Consider the following 14,770-nt stretch of genomic DNA (forward strand, 5'->3'; position numbering starts at 1 on the left):
TTGCCATATGCAGTATGATTAGTGGAAATGATCGGTTTTGCATTAAAATTGTTTTTTAATTGTTTGTTTGGTCACCACCAACAAACAAGTTTTCTTTCATCTGGAGAACAAGACTTTTAGTTCAGGTCATCTGTATAGGTCTACAGTACCTCATTATAATGCTGTTTTCTCATACAGTTTCCTTTTTCAAAAACTTGCAATTTGGTTCTGGTTCTGCGATTTGGATATTGCACTTGGCCATATTGCAATTTCATTGCAATTATGTAGCCATAACTGGGGTGTATGTTATCGTGGCTGTAGTAAAATGGCTCAGCTTTACTGTACTCTGCTGTTCTGTTGTGCTCCCTCAGCGTAGGCGGAGCTGATTGTCATGGTGATGTTACTCCCACAGCCGGGAAAAAATGACACACTCAGGAGCTCTGCTTTGGTTTTGAGAAGCTGCAGCTTTCGTCCACTGACAAACTCAAACCATCACTGCTCATTTACTGCCAGACCGACACCTTCACTGCTCACCTTTCCCTCTGCTCAGCGTCCATTCACCTTCCGTCTCTGTGATCAGTAATTAGTCTGTGAGTCGCCCTCTCTCCTGCTTGCTGAAGTTACACACTCACAATGAAACGCTACTCTGGCCAATCAGTAGTCTGCAGTGTTTATCTTACCTTTATCATCTGCTCTGAATCCAAAATAATCCCGAACAGAAGGATTTTTATTTTTTTTTTAGTAGTTAGTCCTGTAACTTTATCCCCCAGATGCCATGTTTGTCTGCTCAGCTGCACTGCTGCGCAGAGACTGACCCCTGGTGTTTTAAGGTGCATATTACAATACAGCATCTCTCTGTCAGTTTAATGGAAAGAGGAGCGTCTGTATTCATGACACTATTGAAAATCATGCCTTAGGGTTTTTTATTACCCTGGTATACCATAGTACCTTTATACCATCCAAGCCTAAATTGTACCCTGGTGTGAACCTAACAACCAAACTAAGTCTGCTAGAAAATGGGGTCTTACTGATACTGGATGTTTTTGGGGGCTGCTGCCAATGCTGATACTGGGGAGTAAAGACCTTCCAATATTAATATATTGGGCAATATTCTTTATTCAGAATATAATATACAGAAAATACTTATACACACATTTTTTGCACTGATTCCTCAAAAGTGGTTAATACTTGTAAAAAAGCTATGCAATAGAGACAGGACATTTAACATTTAACAATAAAAGTTATTGTCCAAAATGATATCAGGGCACTGAAACAGTAAACTTCACAGATATTTTGAATATTTATAAATAACTATAAATTAAAAACACGACTAGTGCAAATCTCTTAAATCTGAATTAAAAAAAGAACTAAATATACAAAGAATACTGCCTATAAAGCCAATAAATAATCTGCATTATAGGTGCATATCAGACAACATATATGCTGGTACTAATATAGAACCATCAGATAATGACATGACAGGCCAATATGCAGTTTGTTTGTGGTCTGAAAAGGAACCACAGTATTTTTTATGATGTGTGATTGTAGCATCACAACTACTTATAAATCCATCAGCCGACCTTGAAATTTGTTCAGGAAGTGATCTTATGTATATATTCATGCAAATTATTTGGTAACCATGGTAACAGCTGTGCACATCAGCTGTTATTTTCTTTCATTAATAGGTCATAAAATGTTCAAACTGCTGTGGTTCTATCCTACTTCATCAGTTCGTCAAGTCCATTAAAAAGTGTATGACAGCGATCCCACAGAGCTAAATAGACACATCAGAAGCATTAAATTGCTGCATAAACTGTGAGTCACCAGAATTAGATTTTCATACGTGACTCCTGGATGTCAGTCACCAAAATTGACGAATCAATTTTTGTCTAACTTCATCTTTACTCCTCTTGACTCAGGTCCTCTTGGTCAACAGGATGCGGATCACAACTAAATTGCAACAAAGCACCCTAAAGAGGCCATTCAGACCAGAACAGTGATGCTGATCAAACCTCTATCTGAATGTGTCATGACCCTCCTTTGCCTCCCTCTAGCACCAGACTAATAAATAGGCTGGGCTGACAAAGTCTGTATTGGCTTATTGCAGATAAATTGGTATTGCTGTATAAGGCTTCACCCTAAAAATTGATGACTGGAGTCATCAGCTGGGAAGACCCAGAGTCGATTCACATTTTGTCAGCTGAATCGCAGCACTTTCTATTGGCTGTGTCATTGTACATGGCGGTGCAGGAGCAACTGCAGGACAGGCTATAAACTTTACAGACTGAATCTTGTCCCAAAACGACTGAACCATAAACTGTGTTGGCAGTGGAGTAGGATAATAGACAATAAGGGAAGTAGGACCAATGGAAGCAGGGGACAGTGCACCATGACCCAGACACACACTTTCACTTTCTATGACTGTGGAAATCTGATGTTTTCACATCAAAGATGAAGAAATGTAGGAGTTTAATGTGGAGCAGGTGCACTGATTGGACGCTAACTGGGCAGGGGAGTAAATAATGACTTTCTTGGATTTATCAGAAATCAGAAATCTTGTTGAAAAATTAAACAAATGAAAAATATGTATAGAAAAAGAATGAACTAATGGCAAATTAATACAACAGACAAATATTTTTCTTTGGTAAAATGTCCTGCTCAGTACATATCTTAGCCACATTTTTTTATTAACCAAATTTATGACTTCCTTATCTAAATGTTAACATATTTTATGTGTTAAAATGGCAGACATTGATATTGTAATCATACGTTGTAACACTTAAATATCATGTATTAATATTGGCCAATATCAAGCAAGCTATATTTCTGAATCTCTCATAACCTGGTCTACTTTTGGTCTGTCTTTGGTGACTAGGTGTCCTCATTTGGAATGGAAATGAATTTAATGCTCATGCTGATTTTTAAACATTCAACTGACTCCTCAAAAAGACAGAGCTACATGACCTTATTGGCTCAAGATGTTCAGCGATCAGGGACAACACATGCTGATATTCAACACACACTGGCCTGAACACGACTGCCTGCATCCAGAAAGTGATAACAAGGATCCTATAGTGTTTTTGGTTTTTGAGCCAGTGAATATGGAGGCAAACAAGGGTCATTAATATTTTGAGCTTGAGAAATAATGTTCACAAATAATTTCACAGCCTACAGTTTTATATCACCTTTTGTGTGAAAAGAAAATGCATGTGTATTTGAATGTGTGAAATACACAGACAGGAAATTTGCAGAGGTGGCAAAAGTACGCACATTTTTTACTCAAGTAGAAGTACAGTTAGATACTGTAGAGGAGAAGACTCTGGTAAAAGTCTCCATGCTTGAGTCTTCCTCTTTCTGTTTTGTCTTGTTATGTCTGTCTTATGCCTTATGCACTGATGGATACATCAAGGAATTAGATTGAATGATAATGATAATTCCCCTCAAGTGCATTAAAACGAAAGACTAAAAGTTCTGTTTTGAAAATGTAAGGAGGGGGAACTACAGGCATTTTGCACAAAATATTTCTACAGCTGCAAAAGTTCTTTTCTTGACAAAATCACACATTGAGATGCGTGCTATATGTGATACTAATTATTTTTTGTACAATTTTCATCTGACTCACCTGATTTATCTCATTTGCTCATTTTACTTAACTATCATCATAATAATTTATTTACGATTTACATTTATGAAAACAATCTGTAATTGCAGCCAAAGGTAATGGCATAGAATTGAAATGGGTTCACAATCAGTTTTGGGTTGTCATAATATCAGAGTTTTACTTCAGTACAACTTCAATACAATACTAGTATAAAAACCAATACTAATACCTCAGTACCTCTGTGCTTGATATGATGGCAAAAAGAAAAAAGTTTGAGGCACACAGAATAGAATTTGTTACAGCCTGCACACTGTGCTGGTACAGAACAAGTACCTGACAGCTGTCTGCTTTTGCTGTAAGCCAAATTACAGGCAGGACAATAAGACTGAACTTAACTGAGATCTTGAACGAACACTTGTGTCATTTTTTAAAATAGCTTCAGTACTTTGAATGCTGTAATTGAAAGTAAAAGGGAAACTGCATTGTTTTACAACATGTGGTGTTGAAAAATTATTGATACTTTGATACTTTTGACAAGCCTAAAAGCACAAAAACATAAAAACAGTAGCAGCAAACTGCAGAAGTTGTGACATTTTAAGTTCACAGTCAGACTGCCTACACAGCTGACACCTGAAAGTTCCTTGCATTTTAAAGACATTTAAATCTAAACCTTTTATGTAGTTTAATGAGATTCCATTTTGAAATCTAAGGAAATCTTACCCTCATCACCTCAGTGTCATCAGCTTTGTGCACCTGCTGTTGTGTACTTTGCGTAAGACAGTGCGTGGTGTCCAAATGAGAGGGACTGTCATGAATTTAGATGCACATTCTAGCCTGAAAACGGGATGTCTACAGCTTTATTCAACTGTTGTCTGGAATGCATACACTTATGACTACATGACGCAGACAGTCTCACAGGCTGGTGTGCACTAAACAGAACACGCTTATGCAGACAAGCTGCAACACCCGGAGGTAATTTAAAAAAGACCTGATGCATGCACAGCCGGAGACATCATGCAGAGGTATGTTCTAAATGTGACCGGGGTCGTGGGGGGCATATAAGCTGTAAGCTGTGCTGGGCCGGGGGCTTAGCTATTGGCCTGTGACCTTTTCACACTTTGTCACAGGTGTAGTAGCTGTTGATGTGCTGCTGTACTGTTGACAAGATCAGAGGACAGTGTAGGGCACAGGACCAGAGGGAAAAATGGACTACTTCTTACTTGATAGTTTTGTGTCATCAAATCCCTCATGCTTTTACACACTCTCTAGGCACACATTTTACTGTCCTTGAGTTTAGGGATGGCTCAGCACCACTTTTTCATGTCCAATGCCACAACCTTGACTGGTATCGGACAATACCTGCTGATAAGTCTTTTTCCCTCTCTTTAACAACTAAGCTGTTTATACATTTGCATGGATGCAAATTACAAAACAACGTGCTCAAACAGTGAATAAAATGTTCTACTCCCACGAGGGAAGAAATACATATAGTCTATAACATGACTCAGTTATGCTGTAATGCTACTTCTTTTTATTTAAGCTTTCTCTCAAACAAAACCTCTAGCAGCATTTTCAGTTGGTCAGCAATAGTCAAATACAACCTTAATTCCAAAAAATGTTTTCCAAAGTGTTCCTGAGCCCATGTAATATCCTTTATACAATCATGTTGGTTTTTGAATAACAGAGGGATGTTGTGTTAAGCGTAAATAAAATTAGAATGCAATGATTTGCATGTTGACCTATATTCAGTTGAATTCAGTACAAAGACAAAATATTTCATGTTCAAACTGATTAATTGTATTGTTTATTGTTGTAAATATACTCTCATTCTGAGCTTATTAACATTGATAGCATTGTGTTATTTATGTTTTGCACAGCTTCCCAACTTTATTTTAATCAGGGTTGTAGTCAAAATGAAATTTAAATATGTTGCATAAATTGCGCTCAGCTGTTTGCTTCTTTCTTCCTTGAGTTTAAAATAACTCCACACAGCTGACACGATAACAGTGCTGCTGACAGGTCTCATTCGTGTTCAAGCTACTGTTCACTTGACACGTGCTGTTCACCCATGTTAACTGTGACGTATCTTTCTTTATGGTCTGTTGCTCGAAGTTTGATTAAGCATTTTTGTGATAGTTTAGCATAATGGATCATGTCAGATTATACTTTTTTGTGAACCTGGCCGGACTGGAGGCCCGTCCCTACTTGAGTTTTTAGCAGAACAAAGTGAAAACAGTAAAACAGACAGGAATGAAAGGAATCTTTGTTTGATATTTAAAACTGTTGAACATGTGGTGCACACTGTTCAGTGATGAAATGTTGTTGTGTAATGATATCTGGCTTTACGTCATCATGATTTTGTCTTCTGACATATTTCTCACATGCTGTGCTGTAACACAGGCCAGGAGGGTAGTGGTGTCATTTGCAAAGTCAAGCCATCCTGGGAGCTATTTTCCTCTTGATTTTATGTATAATGAACTTTTGTGCCTGACTGCATTTGGCAAACATGGACTTCATCCAGGACAGCCCCTCAACATCCTCTGGCTCTGACATTTTCAATCACAGCAGGTCTACAGGGCTATAATGCAGTCTGCCTAGTCCAGATTAGCCACTTACATAACCTTCATTTCAGACGTTTAAAAATAACGCTGAACAAAAACCCGACCTCAGTCACAGGCTATGACTCTTGAATGCTCACATACGTGCAGAAGGTCTGAGCTCACACACAGTGAACGATCCGGAAAAGAGAAATCCTGCCCCTGCAGAACAAGTGGGCCCTCTCTTACCATTTGTGTGTGTTGCTGTTACATAAACAGCTGCATGTTACGACTCCATGTCCACTCTTGCCTTGCATGTGAATGGATTACTGAGAATTGGCTTAAAGCATGATCTACCAGACTTTGAAAAAAAAAAATTATGTGTGCTGGGCTTTTCCAAGGCAGCACACTCAAAGGTTTATGTGGGCAAGAACACGAGACACCTCATCAACTGTGGAGACATTTGACAGTCTGACAGGCTGATGAACTCCAGTTTCAAACACTACAATGGTTGTCTGTGATCTAAACACATCATCATTTTACAGTACAAGTGTGATGTTTGGGGAGCAGTAACATACATTAATACATCATGGTTGTAAGAGATTTGATTCATGGCTGTCTCCAAGAGGAAGCTGCTTTCTCTCCACAAAATAATTGTCTCAATGATGAATTGAGGGAAACAATCAGGCGAAATGAAATGAATGCACTGCTCACCTCAATAAGACTTAAATGCTTCATAAATTGCATTGACAGCTAAATAATAAGTCTCAAAATTGATACTGAAATCATTTTTAAAGCAAAAAAACTCACTGCTTGTAGTTTTTCAAATGTAAATTTCGGTTTAATTTCTTGGTCTTCTGTAATTTCACCGGCTTTGATGCATATTTTGATGTTGCACATTAAAAAAAATCTCTGTAGAAATTTAAAAGAAATAATGCAAATAATTTTCAGCATTTCTTTGAAGCCAAAAAAGTTTGTTTTGTTAAAAGCAAAGTGTGATGGAAATGGACTCAGTTAAATAATCATTACATACATGAAGCATGTGACTTATGCTGACCCACACTTGAGAACAGTTGGGCAGATTTGGCCCTTCTGACAGTGGTGGAGGGCTTTCCTGATATGAGACTGGCCTGAACTGATTATCAGCCCAAATGATCCTTTAGTGTGACGGGTTTAGAAGCATAGTCTTAATGTTACTGACTAGATTGGATTTGAACCTTTCCAATCCTGAATATCAAACATGTTTGATATTTATGACTAGAAATCCTGCAATGAAAGGAAAAGTGATGCAATATTGAGCAGAAACCTACAATAGCCAATGACAGTGAGCTGACTGACAAATGTCACAAACTTTATTATGTGTGTATTATGGATTATACATGTATGCTGATTCTGTCTTCTCAAGCATGACTTGACCACACTCTTTTTTTGTGCAAAACACACACACACACACACACACACACACACACAGACACACACACACACACACACACACACACAGACACACACACACACACACAGACACACACACACACACACACACACACACACACACACACACACACACACACACACACACACACACACACACACACACGTGCATCCAATTTAGGATGACAGTCTGCCTCTGTGTTTTTTTCCAAAGTCACATTTGATCACACAAGTTTCTGTGACATCCCAAATCCCTTGAGTCAGTATGCTGAAATCGTTAAGTAGAAATGTCAAGTTGTGCAGTCCTGCATCTTGACTGGTGTGTGTGTTCTTATGATTTAAAATATTAAAAATCAGTTACATCTGTCGTTATGTCTGTCGTCTCCCACATTTTTGAAATCAGATTTTGAAGATTTTAAAATCCTCTGTTGTGCACCAGGAATTAAACATCCATTCATACTTTGACTCTGAAAAACTGCAGCAGACAAAAACATTAGATCTGTGTTTATTGATGAGGAGACTGTAGCCTTTCTCAAATTAATAAATGAAAATCCCATGTTTACATCATGTTTTCCGCATTGTTAGATGATTTGTTTGAGGTTTGACTTAATTATGTCATTCCACTGTGCCCTCTTCCTCTGCAATGGGTTTAAAGGGACGCAGCTGTAGCATTAGTGCCGCCAACTCTTTATCTTGATTTGCACAATAATGCACACACCAGTAGTGGATGGAAGCATCATTTTTATTTGCAGATTGTCAGAAGATTCTGATTACATTTTCACTAAATTTGGACTAGGCAAGGTCCAACACTGTTCTGAAGAGTCGTTTATATTATCAGCATATAGTCAGAATATATACGCTGACTTAGGAAAACTGCTTTGTCCTTGGAAGATTGTTGGTTTGATGAATGCTGCTCCCTACTCTCTCATCAGTACGGCAGCTCAGTTGATGAGCCGCACAGTGTATTGTTTGACTGACAGACACGCAGCATTTCCATTTTCCTGCCTGAAGACATAGCTGTTAAGTATCTCCTGAATTTGATCTACACACACATACCACCCTTCAGATTCCCCCCTCCCTCCTAAAAACTTCACATTTCAAACAACGTCTGTTAAACAGAGCCAGCTGCCAGCACTCAAGTGCATAATCTTGGCGAAGGAGGCTGTGACCTCATATTCATTAGTGTGGTCTAGTGACACCGAGACACTACACGGGCTTTCATTACCCACAGGACTTAATTACTGCCGTGTGTTACCTTCCCGAAGGATACACACACACACACACACACACACACACACACACACACACACACACACACACACACACACTGTTTGGATGATTTCTTGTAGAGTAACCTACAGACCTCGCAATCAGAGGAAGACAGGGATGCTTTCAACAGGAGAGAGAGGACATTGAAATGTGCAGGTTCATTCCTCTCAGGTGGTCAAACTCCATATCAAGAGGGTCTTTTGTATGTCAGATACCTTACACTGACCTGCCATCTGTAATTAATTTTATCCAAACACCATATGGATTTCTGACCACATGAAATTCCTCATTCTTCCTCTCCCTTCAGATTTTAATTAAATAAGTTCATTGTTTGACATTTGCCAACAACCATAATATTATACTCATCCTTCTAACTGTGTCACTTTTTTGTCTGTTGTGTTTCTGCAGGAGCGAGGGAGTGCCATGGGGAAACTGGAGCCGATCTCCCCTGTGAGCCCGGTGCATATGGACCCTGACTTGGATCTGGTGCCGGCTCGCTTCTCCAAGGAGGAGCTGATCCAGAACATGGACCGCGTGGACAGGGAGATCACCATGGTGGAGCAGCAGATCTGCAAGCTTCGCAAAAAACAGGTGCAATACCCTCTGGATCTGGACATAACTTTGAGATTATATTGGCTTTCTTTGTGTTTAGAGATTGTAGGCTGATGCTATCTCAAGTTTTCCTGCTGAACTCTTTGATTTTAAGATGGATTTATGTTTCACTGTAGAGAAGTTCTGCTGGTCTTGCTGTACATGCCTGCGGCTTTGGAATTGATTTGCAGTATATTTCTGCCTAAGATTTCACTTGTTGTTTTTGAAGCGCATCCAAAGCACCAGATACATGTGTTGGTGGGAATTTATGCAGCAGATAGAGCCTCATAAATTCGATTACAAAATACATATTTATCTAGGTACTGAAAAGAAAGCAGTACCTAACTGTGTTTACATTCTTTCATCCACACTGAGCCTGTTTACAACTGGAGTTAACATGCACCTTGTGTGATCCTATTACTAGTGGAAAGTATGTCAGTTCACACCTGGCATTAACTTGCATCTTGAGTGACCACTTCTCTCATCCTTGCTTTGTATGCAAATAAACATAAGCAAAAAAAAATGTAGCACGTCTGAAGAAAGAGACTACACTTCAGAGACAACACAGCGCAGTTGAAGAATTACCTTGCTTGTTAAAGATGCCGTCGTAGCTTGCCACTGATTATGATCACACTTCATACCATATCCACTATGGTTTAAAAGAAGAATTTGTAATTTTAATGACAGTTTTAGAAGAATAAAACCAATGTTCTGTTGATCTTCACAAATCAAAACTTGATAGTCAACAATGGCAGACCTGTTTGTCAAAAAAAATTTGAAAAATCAAATCTCTACCTTAAAACCAAAAGTCAAATTGAATCATGGATTTGAAGAATTAAGACAACCCTAGTTGCTTCCGTTAGTGCAGTTAGCCATGCAGCTAGCACTCCTGTTAGCCTTAAAGAAATTGAAATTGTGACACCATTGGCACATGACTGATTACGTATATTTCCATTTATGCAGAAGACTTCAATTATGTAGGTGGTCCTTAAATGTGGCCCAGGAATACAATAGTGTTTACACTACAAAAAAATACGTAGTCAAATCTGTCCCAGACCACCTTGGCAACTAGTTTGAGTTGGACCGTACTGTGTCTTGGTGGTTGTGTACACATGCATTTAAATACCAGGTGTAAACAGGCCCTTTGTGATAAGAAAGAGGCCACCTCAGTAAGGATGGGTTGCAGTTAGGGCTGGGCGATATGGACCAAAAGTCATATCCCAATATATTTAGGCTGAATATCGATATACGATATATATCCCGATATTTTTCCCGCAAAGTGAGAGCAAATGTTCAGTCAAGGTCAAAGCTAAATATGACATGTCACAAGTAGTTTTATTGAAACTGGCTATTTCAGTGAACAGTGGCAAAATCAAATGAATAAATAATAAACAGGTTTCTTCACCTGGTTCATGAAAAAAAATGCTCAGTTGTTCAAATAATAAAATTTAAACATAAATACTGTACCTTTTTTGAAATTAAAGCTCCGTGCACATTTAAATAAAAATATATCTTAAATAAAAATAGCCTATAAAATAAAATAGGCCAATCTTTTTCTGAAATAAATCTATTCATGAGAAAAGTACAATAAACATTTTTTTTAGTTTGACAACAATAAATGGCTTATTGAAATTGAATCCGACTTGTTCCACAGTTGCAACAGGGAACATATCTTTTGCAATGTGATAGGACACCGCTTTCGTTATAGTACACCACTTGTCACTTTTCTTTTCATAAGGCACACTGCGGGAAATGAGGCTCGCAGTGGGCTTTGTTTCGGGGCTGGAGCTTTTTCGGGTTGTGGATGGCTTGCAGCTGGGGCTTCTGCAGCGCGCAGCTTCACACACTCTTCGTACTGCAGTTTTGCCACTGTTTTAGGTGGTGAAAAAGATTTGTAGTGCTTCCACCCCTGGCTGTAACTTGTTTAGCGCATTCCCTACATATAACGTGATTTTGTTGCTCATCTGATACTTTAAAACCAAACCATCTCCAAATTACTGAGCCACTGCTTATTCGTTTACTAACCAATTCCTCCTTCGCGCGCTCTGCAGCCGTTGTTGCTTCCTCCATGCTTGTTGAAGAGTGCCGGAGTGTCTCTCCCTGCCCCTCTCCTCTCTGTGCACGAAAGAGGAGGGGCGCGCGGAGCAGTGCAGAGAGCTCCGGGTTATCAGCGCAGCAGAGCAAGGATCACAGCGCAAATTTGAACTATATCGATATATACGATATAGTCTAATTCCATATCACATTTAAAAATATATCGATATAATTTTTATATTGATATATCGCCCAGCCCTAGTTGCAGTGTGTGGCTTTTCTGCATTGTGAAAAATAAATTTTGCCGTTAAGTACTGCAGTGCCATGCTGCTTAATATGACCCACCTTTTTAGAAGTGATTGTTCATTATTCTGTGCAAAACCTGTAAGAAAAGCTGACGTGTGACACTTCAGGATGTTGAGTAAACTTCACTTGATGACTTGTGATCTCACTCATCTACATTCTGCACATAGTTTGACCTGACAGGCATGTCTAACAGCGCTATGAGGGTACCTAACACTTTATTTGTCATCCTTGTAGGTGTTGAGTCTTTGCCAGTGCTGGCATCCTTGCTGAATTTTCTTAGTGGCGGTGTTTGGCTTGTATGAAATGTTCATGTGTGGTTTTCCAATGTGAGTTTCCCTGCCAGGCTTCATTGGCATCAGCGCAATAAGGTCTTAAACATACTTTGCTGTGTTGTAATCGCTGCATTCAAGTTCTGTAGCTGTTTCTTGTGCCACGATTCTGTACACTCCTCCAGGCAGCTGCATTCCAATTTTCTTTTTCTCTCCTCTTTGGCTTTTTATTTAGGAGAAAAGTAGGTTAAAAATATATAAGGCTATAAATAACAGCTTCCCTGGGGGAGGAGGAGGATTATGGTGGAGGTTTTGTGACTGCTAAACCACTCATATCCCTGCCACACAGTCTCCCTTTTGGCCGCCTGCCATGTTTAGTAGAGAAGCTGTATGGTTGAGCTCGCTCTTTTCCACCCGAGTGAATGCATTCTCCAACAGGCATGCAGTTATATTAATGCACTGTTTATTATACTCAATTATTGAAAAAAAAAATCATCATTCAAAAGTAACATCATGTTAATTTATTGATGACAGCTTCAAGTGTTGATCTCAGTCTCATCTGACAGTATTTGAGCTGATGACTATTGATCACTAAATGATAATATTTACTGTACATCTCTCCACTGTAGCAGCTTGAGCTAACAAACCGCTCACAGCAGGTTTCTACTTAGAGCTACTAGTTTGATAAACTGAAAATATTGATTATAATAAGCACAGTTATGTTGAATTTCAGAAAGACACATAGGTTTATTTTCCTCTGAGATATTTGAGGCGAATGGCCAAAAAATAACATGTTAGGTTTGTGCAATATGATCAAAATTTCATATTCCAGATATCCCAGATAACATCATGATAGAGGCCTGGCACATATTCTGTAAATTCAATGAATTAATAGTTCATATAAGATACCTAAATGGAAATGCAGTTTTCTTATTACATTTTGGATTACATACTCTCAACAAATAAAATGCATTTACTCATAATTGATTATTTTTTGATCAAAAGAGATCAGCGGTGTGTGAATGTGCTGTGGGGACAGGTCTGTGGCATAAATTTCTGCAAAAGGTTTTCTGGTTTGTGTCAGACTATTCATGCCCAAACCACATCCATACAGCAGAATGAGCTGCTAGCTTTTGTCTTGGGTGGTCGGAGTCCCTCTCCTGTTTGGAATTATCCTGTTCTGTGTCACTCTCCTCCAAGTTTGTTTGTGTTGCCATCATGCAGATTTCCTGCCTGCATCATTGAATGTGGAAGGAAGCAAAGCATTGTGCAAGTGATGACACATACTGCTGTAAAGAGTGATTTATGACGTAACGAAATAAAGGGTAGAGCGTAATATGAAATGGCATTGTACAGTCATGTTGCTCAGCACTCTAATATACTGGTGAGACAAATGTCAAATGATTTAGTTTGATTTATTGTGTTATATTATTATTATATTTCTGGTTTAAGTTAACATTAGTCTTGCATAGCCAGGCGTTCTTTTTATTGCTGTGCCAGCAAGGCAGAAAAGTTGGACCCAGAGAAAAAACACTCTGGCTTGTTTGCATTTCCTTAAACCAATTACAGTCGTCGTGGGCAGCACTACGACCAGGAAGCAGTGATGATGACCCTGCAAAATCTTATCGGGGTTACACTTGTTTTGGCAGAATATTTGCATGTGGGGAGGCAAGGCTTGGCATTAAACTGTCTAAATCCATGCAAAAGAAAAAGTAACAGCCGCTGGCTTGTTTCCGTTTGTACACGGTTAGGGTCATGTGCCATTTTCAGCATGTAGTTTGCTTGCTCTGAGGTTGATATTGCGGGGACTTTGAAAACACCAACACAGATAGTGGAAGGAGAAGAGAATGTCAGTGGAAATGGAGACAATGGCAGGTTTCTACCCACAGTCTGCTTCCTATGAGCCAGATTATATTCATGTAAATTAGCTACAAACAAAAACATTTCGCCTGATGAAATTGGTGTTTCCCAGATAAAAAATGGAAGTCTGCCAGCTGAAAGTTTTGTACATTCCACTTTGTTAATAGAAAAGAGTGCTTAATTAATGTATTTTTTAAAAATCTAGTTGTAATAAGAACCAAAGTAAAACTGGCTATCAGATTCCAACCTGGCTGGCTGAAACTTGTGAATGATTGAGTATCTAAGCTCTGCTGCTTACCAACATAAATCACCACCCCTCCTCTCACCCTCCCTCAACACACACACAGTGTTTTTATGGCTATTTTTTTTTTTACCGTCCGGCCCTCTTGAAGCATTAAAACATCTGGACTAATTAAGCGGCACGGTAAAACTTTATTTAAAGAGTTCTGGCAGAGTTAGTGGATGGGCGGGGGTTGGGGCTTAGGTTACCGCCAGCCTGTGTCGTGTCAGCCAAGCCCAGGACGGCTGGTTTATTTTGTTTTACTCTGTGGCCGGTTTGGAAAGGGAAGGGGGGTCTCTGTGGGAATGTCTGTGTTTCCCTCACCAGATGCTTATCCAGGCCTATCATGGCACATGATGATTCATCTTGCTCCACTCTCATGTGGATCCCCTGGAGGCCGCCTGACAGGAGATGGGGAGGAGGAGTATGGGGGAGGAGGGGGCTGACTTAACTGTAGATCAGCTATACGCACGCCACTCAGCGACTCTTGGCCTCGGCCTGCAGACAGCTAGTTACAGCTGAATACACTCAGCTTCTGTCTCAGTATACAGCCTGAAAAACATACAGACTGTGTCCAGATATTTTCAGGCAAATTATGATGTCAGAGTTTTAT

The 14,770-nt window shown here is 39.3% G+C and overlaps 1 protein-coding gene across 1 annotated transcript in view; it reads left to right on the forward strand.

The window, feature by feature from the left end:
- The window catches only part of ncor2 (nuclear receptor corepressor 2), a 147,176-nt gene that overhangs the window by 41,657 nt on the left and 90,749 nt on the right, over positions 1-14,770 (forward strand). Inside the window, exon 5 of the mRNA XM_084727921.1 lies at positions 9,226-9,408. Coding sequence (XP_084584047.1) covers positions 9,226-9,408 — 183 coding nt within the window. The remainder of the gene's footprint in view (positions 1-9,225; positions 9,409-14,770) is intronic.

The sequence above is a fragment of the Lutjanus erythropterus genome, chromosome 10, assembly GCF_056507025.1.
Source record: "Lutjanus erythropterus isolate fLutEry1 chromosome 10, fLutEry1.hap2, whole genome shotgun sequence".
NCBI classification, from domain to species: Eukaryota; Metazoa; Chordata; class Actinopteri; order Lutjaniformes; family Lutjanidae; genus Lutjanus; species Lutjanus erythropterus.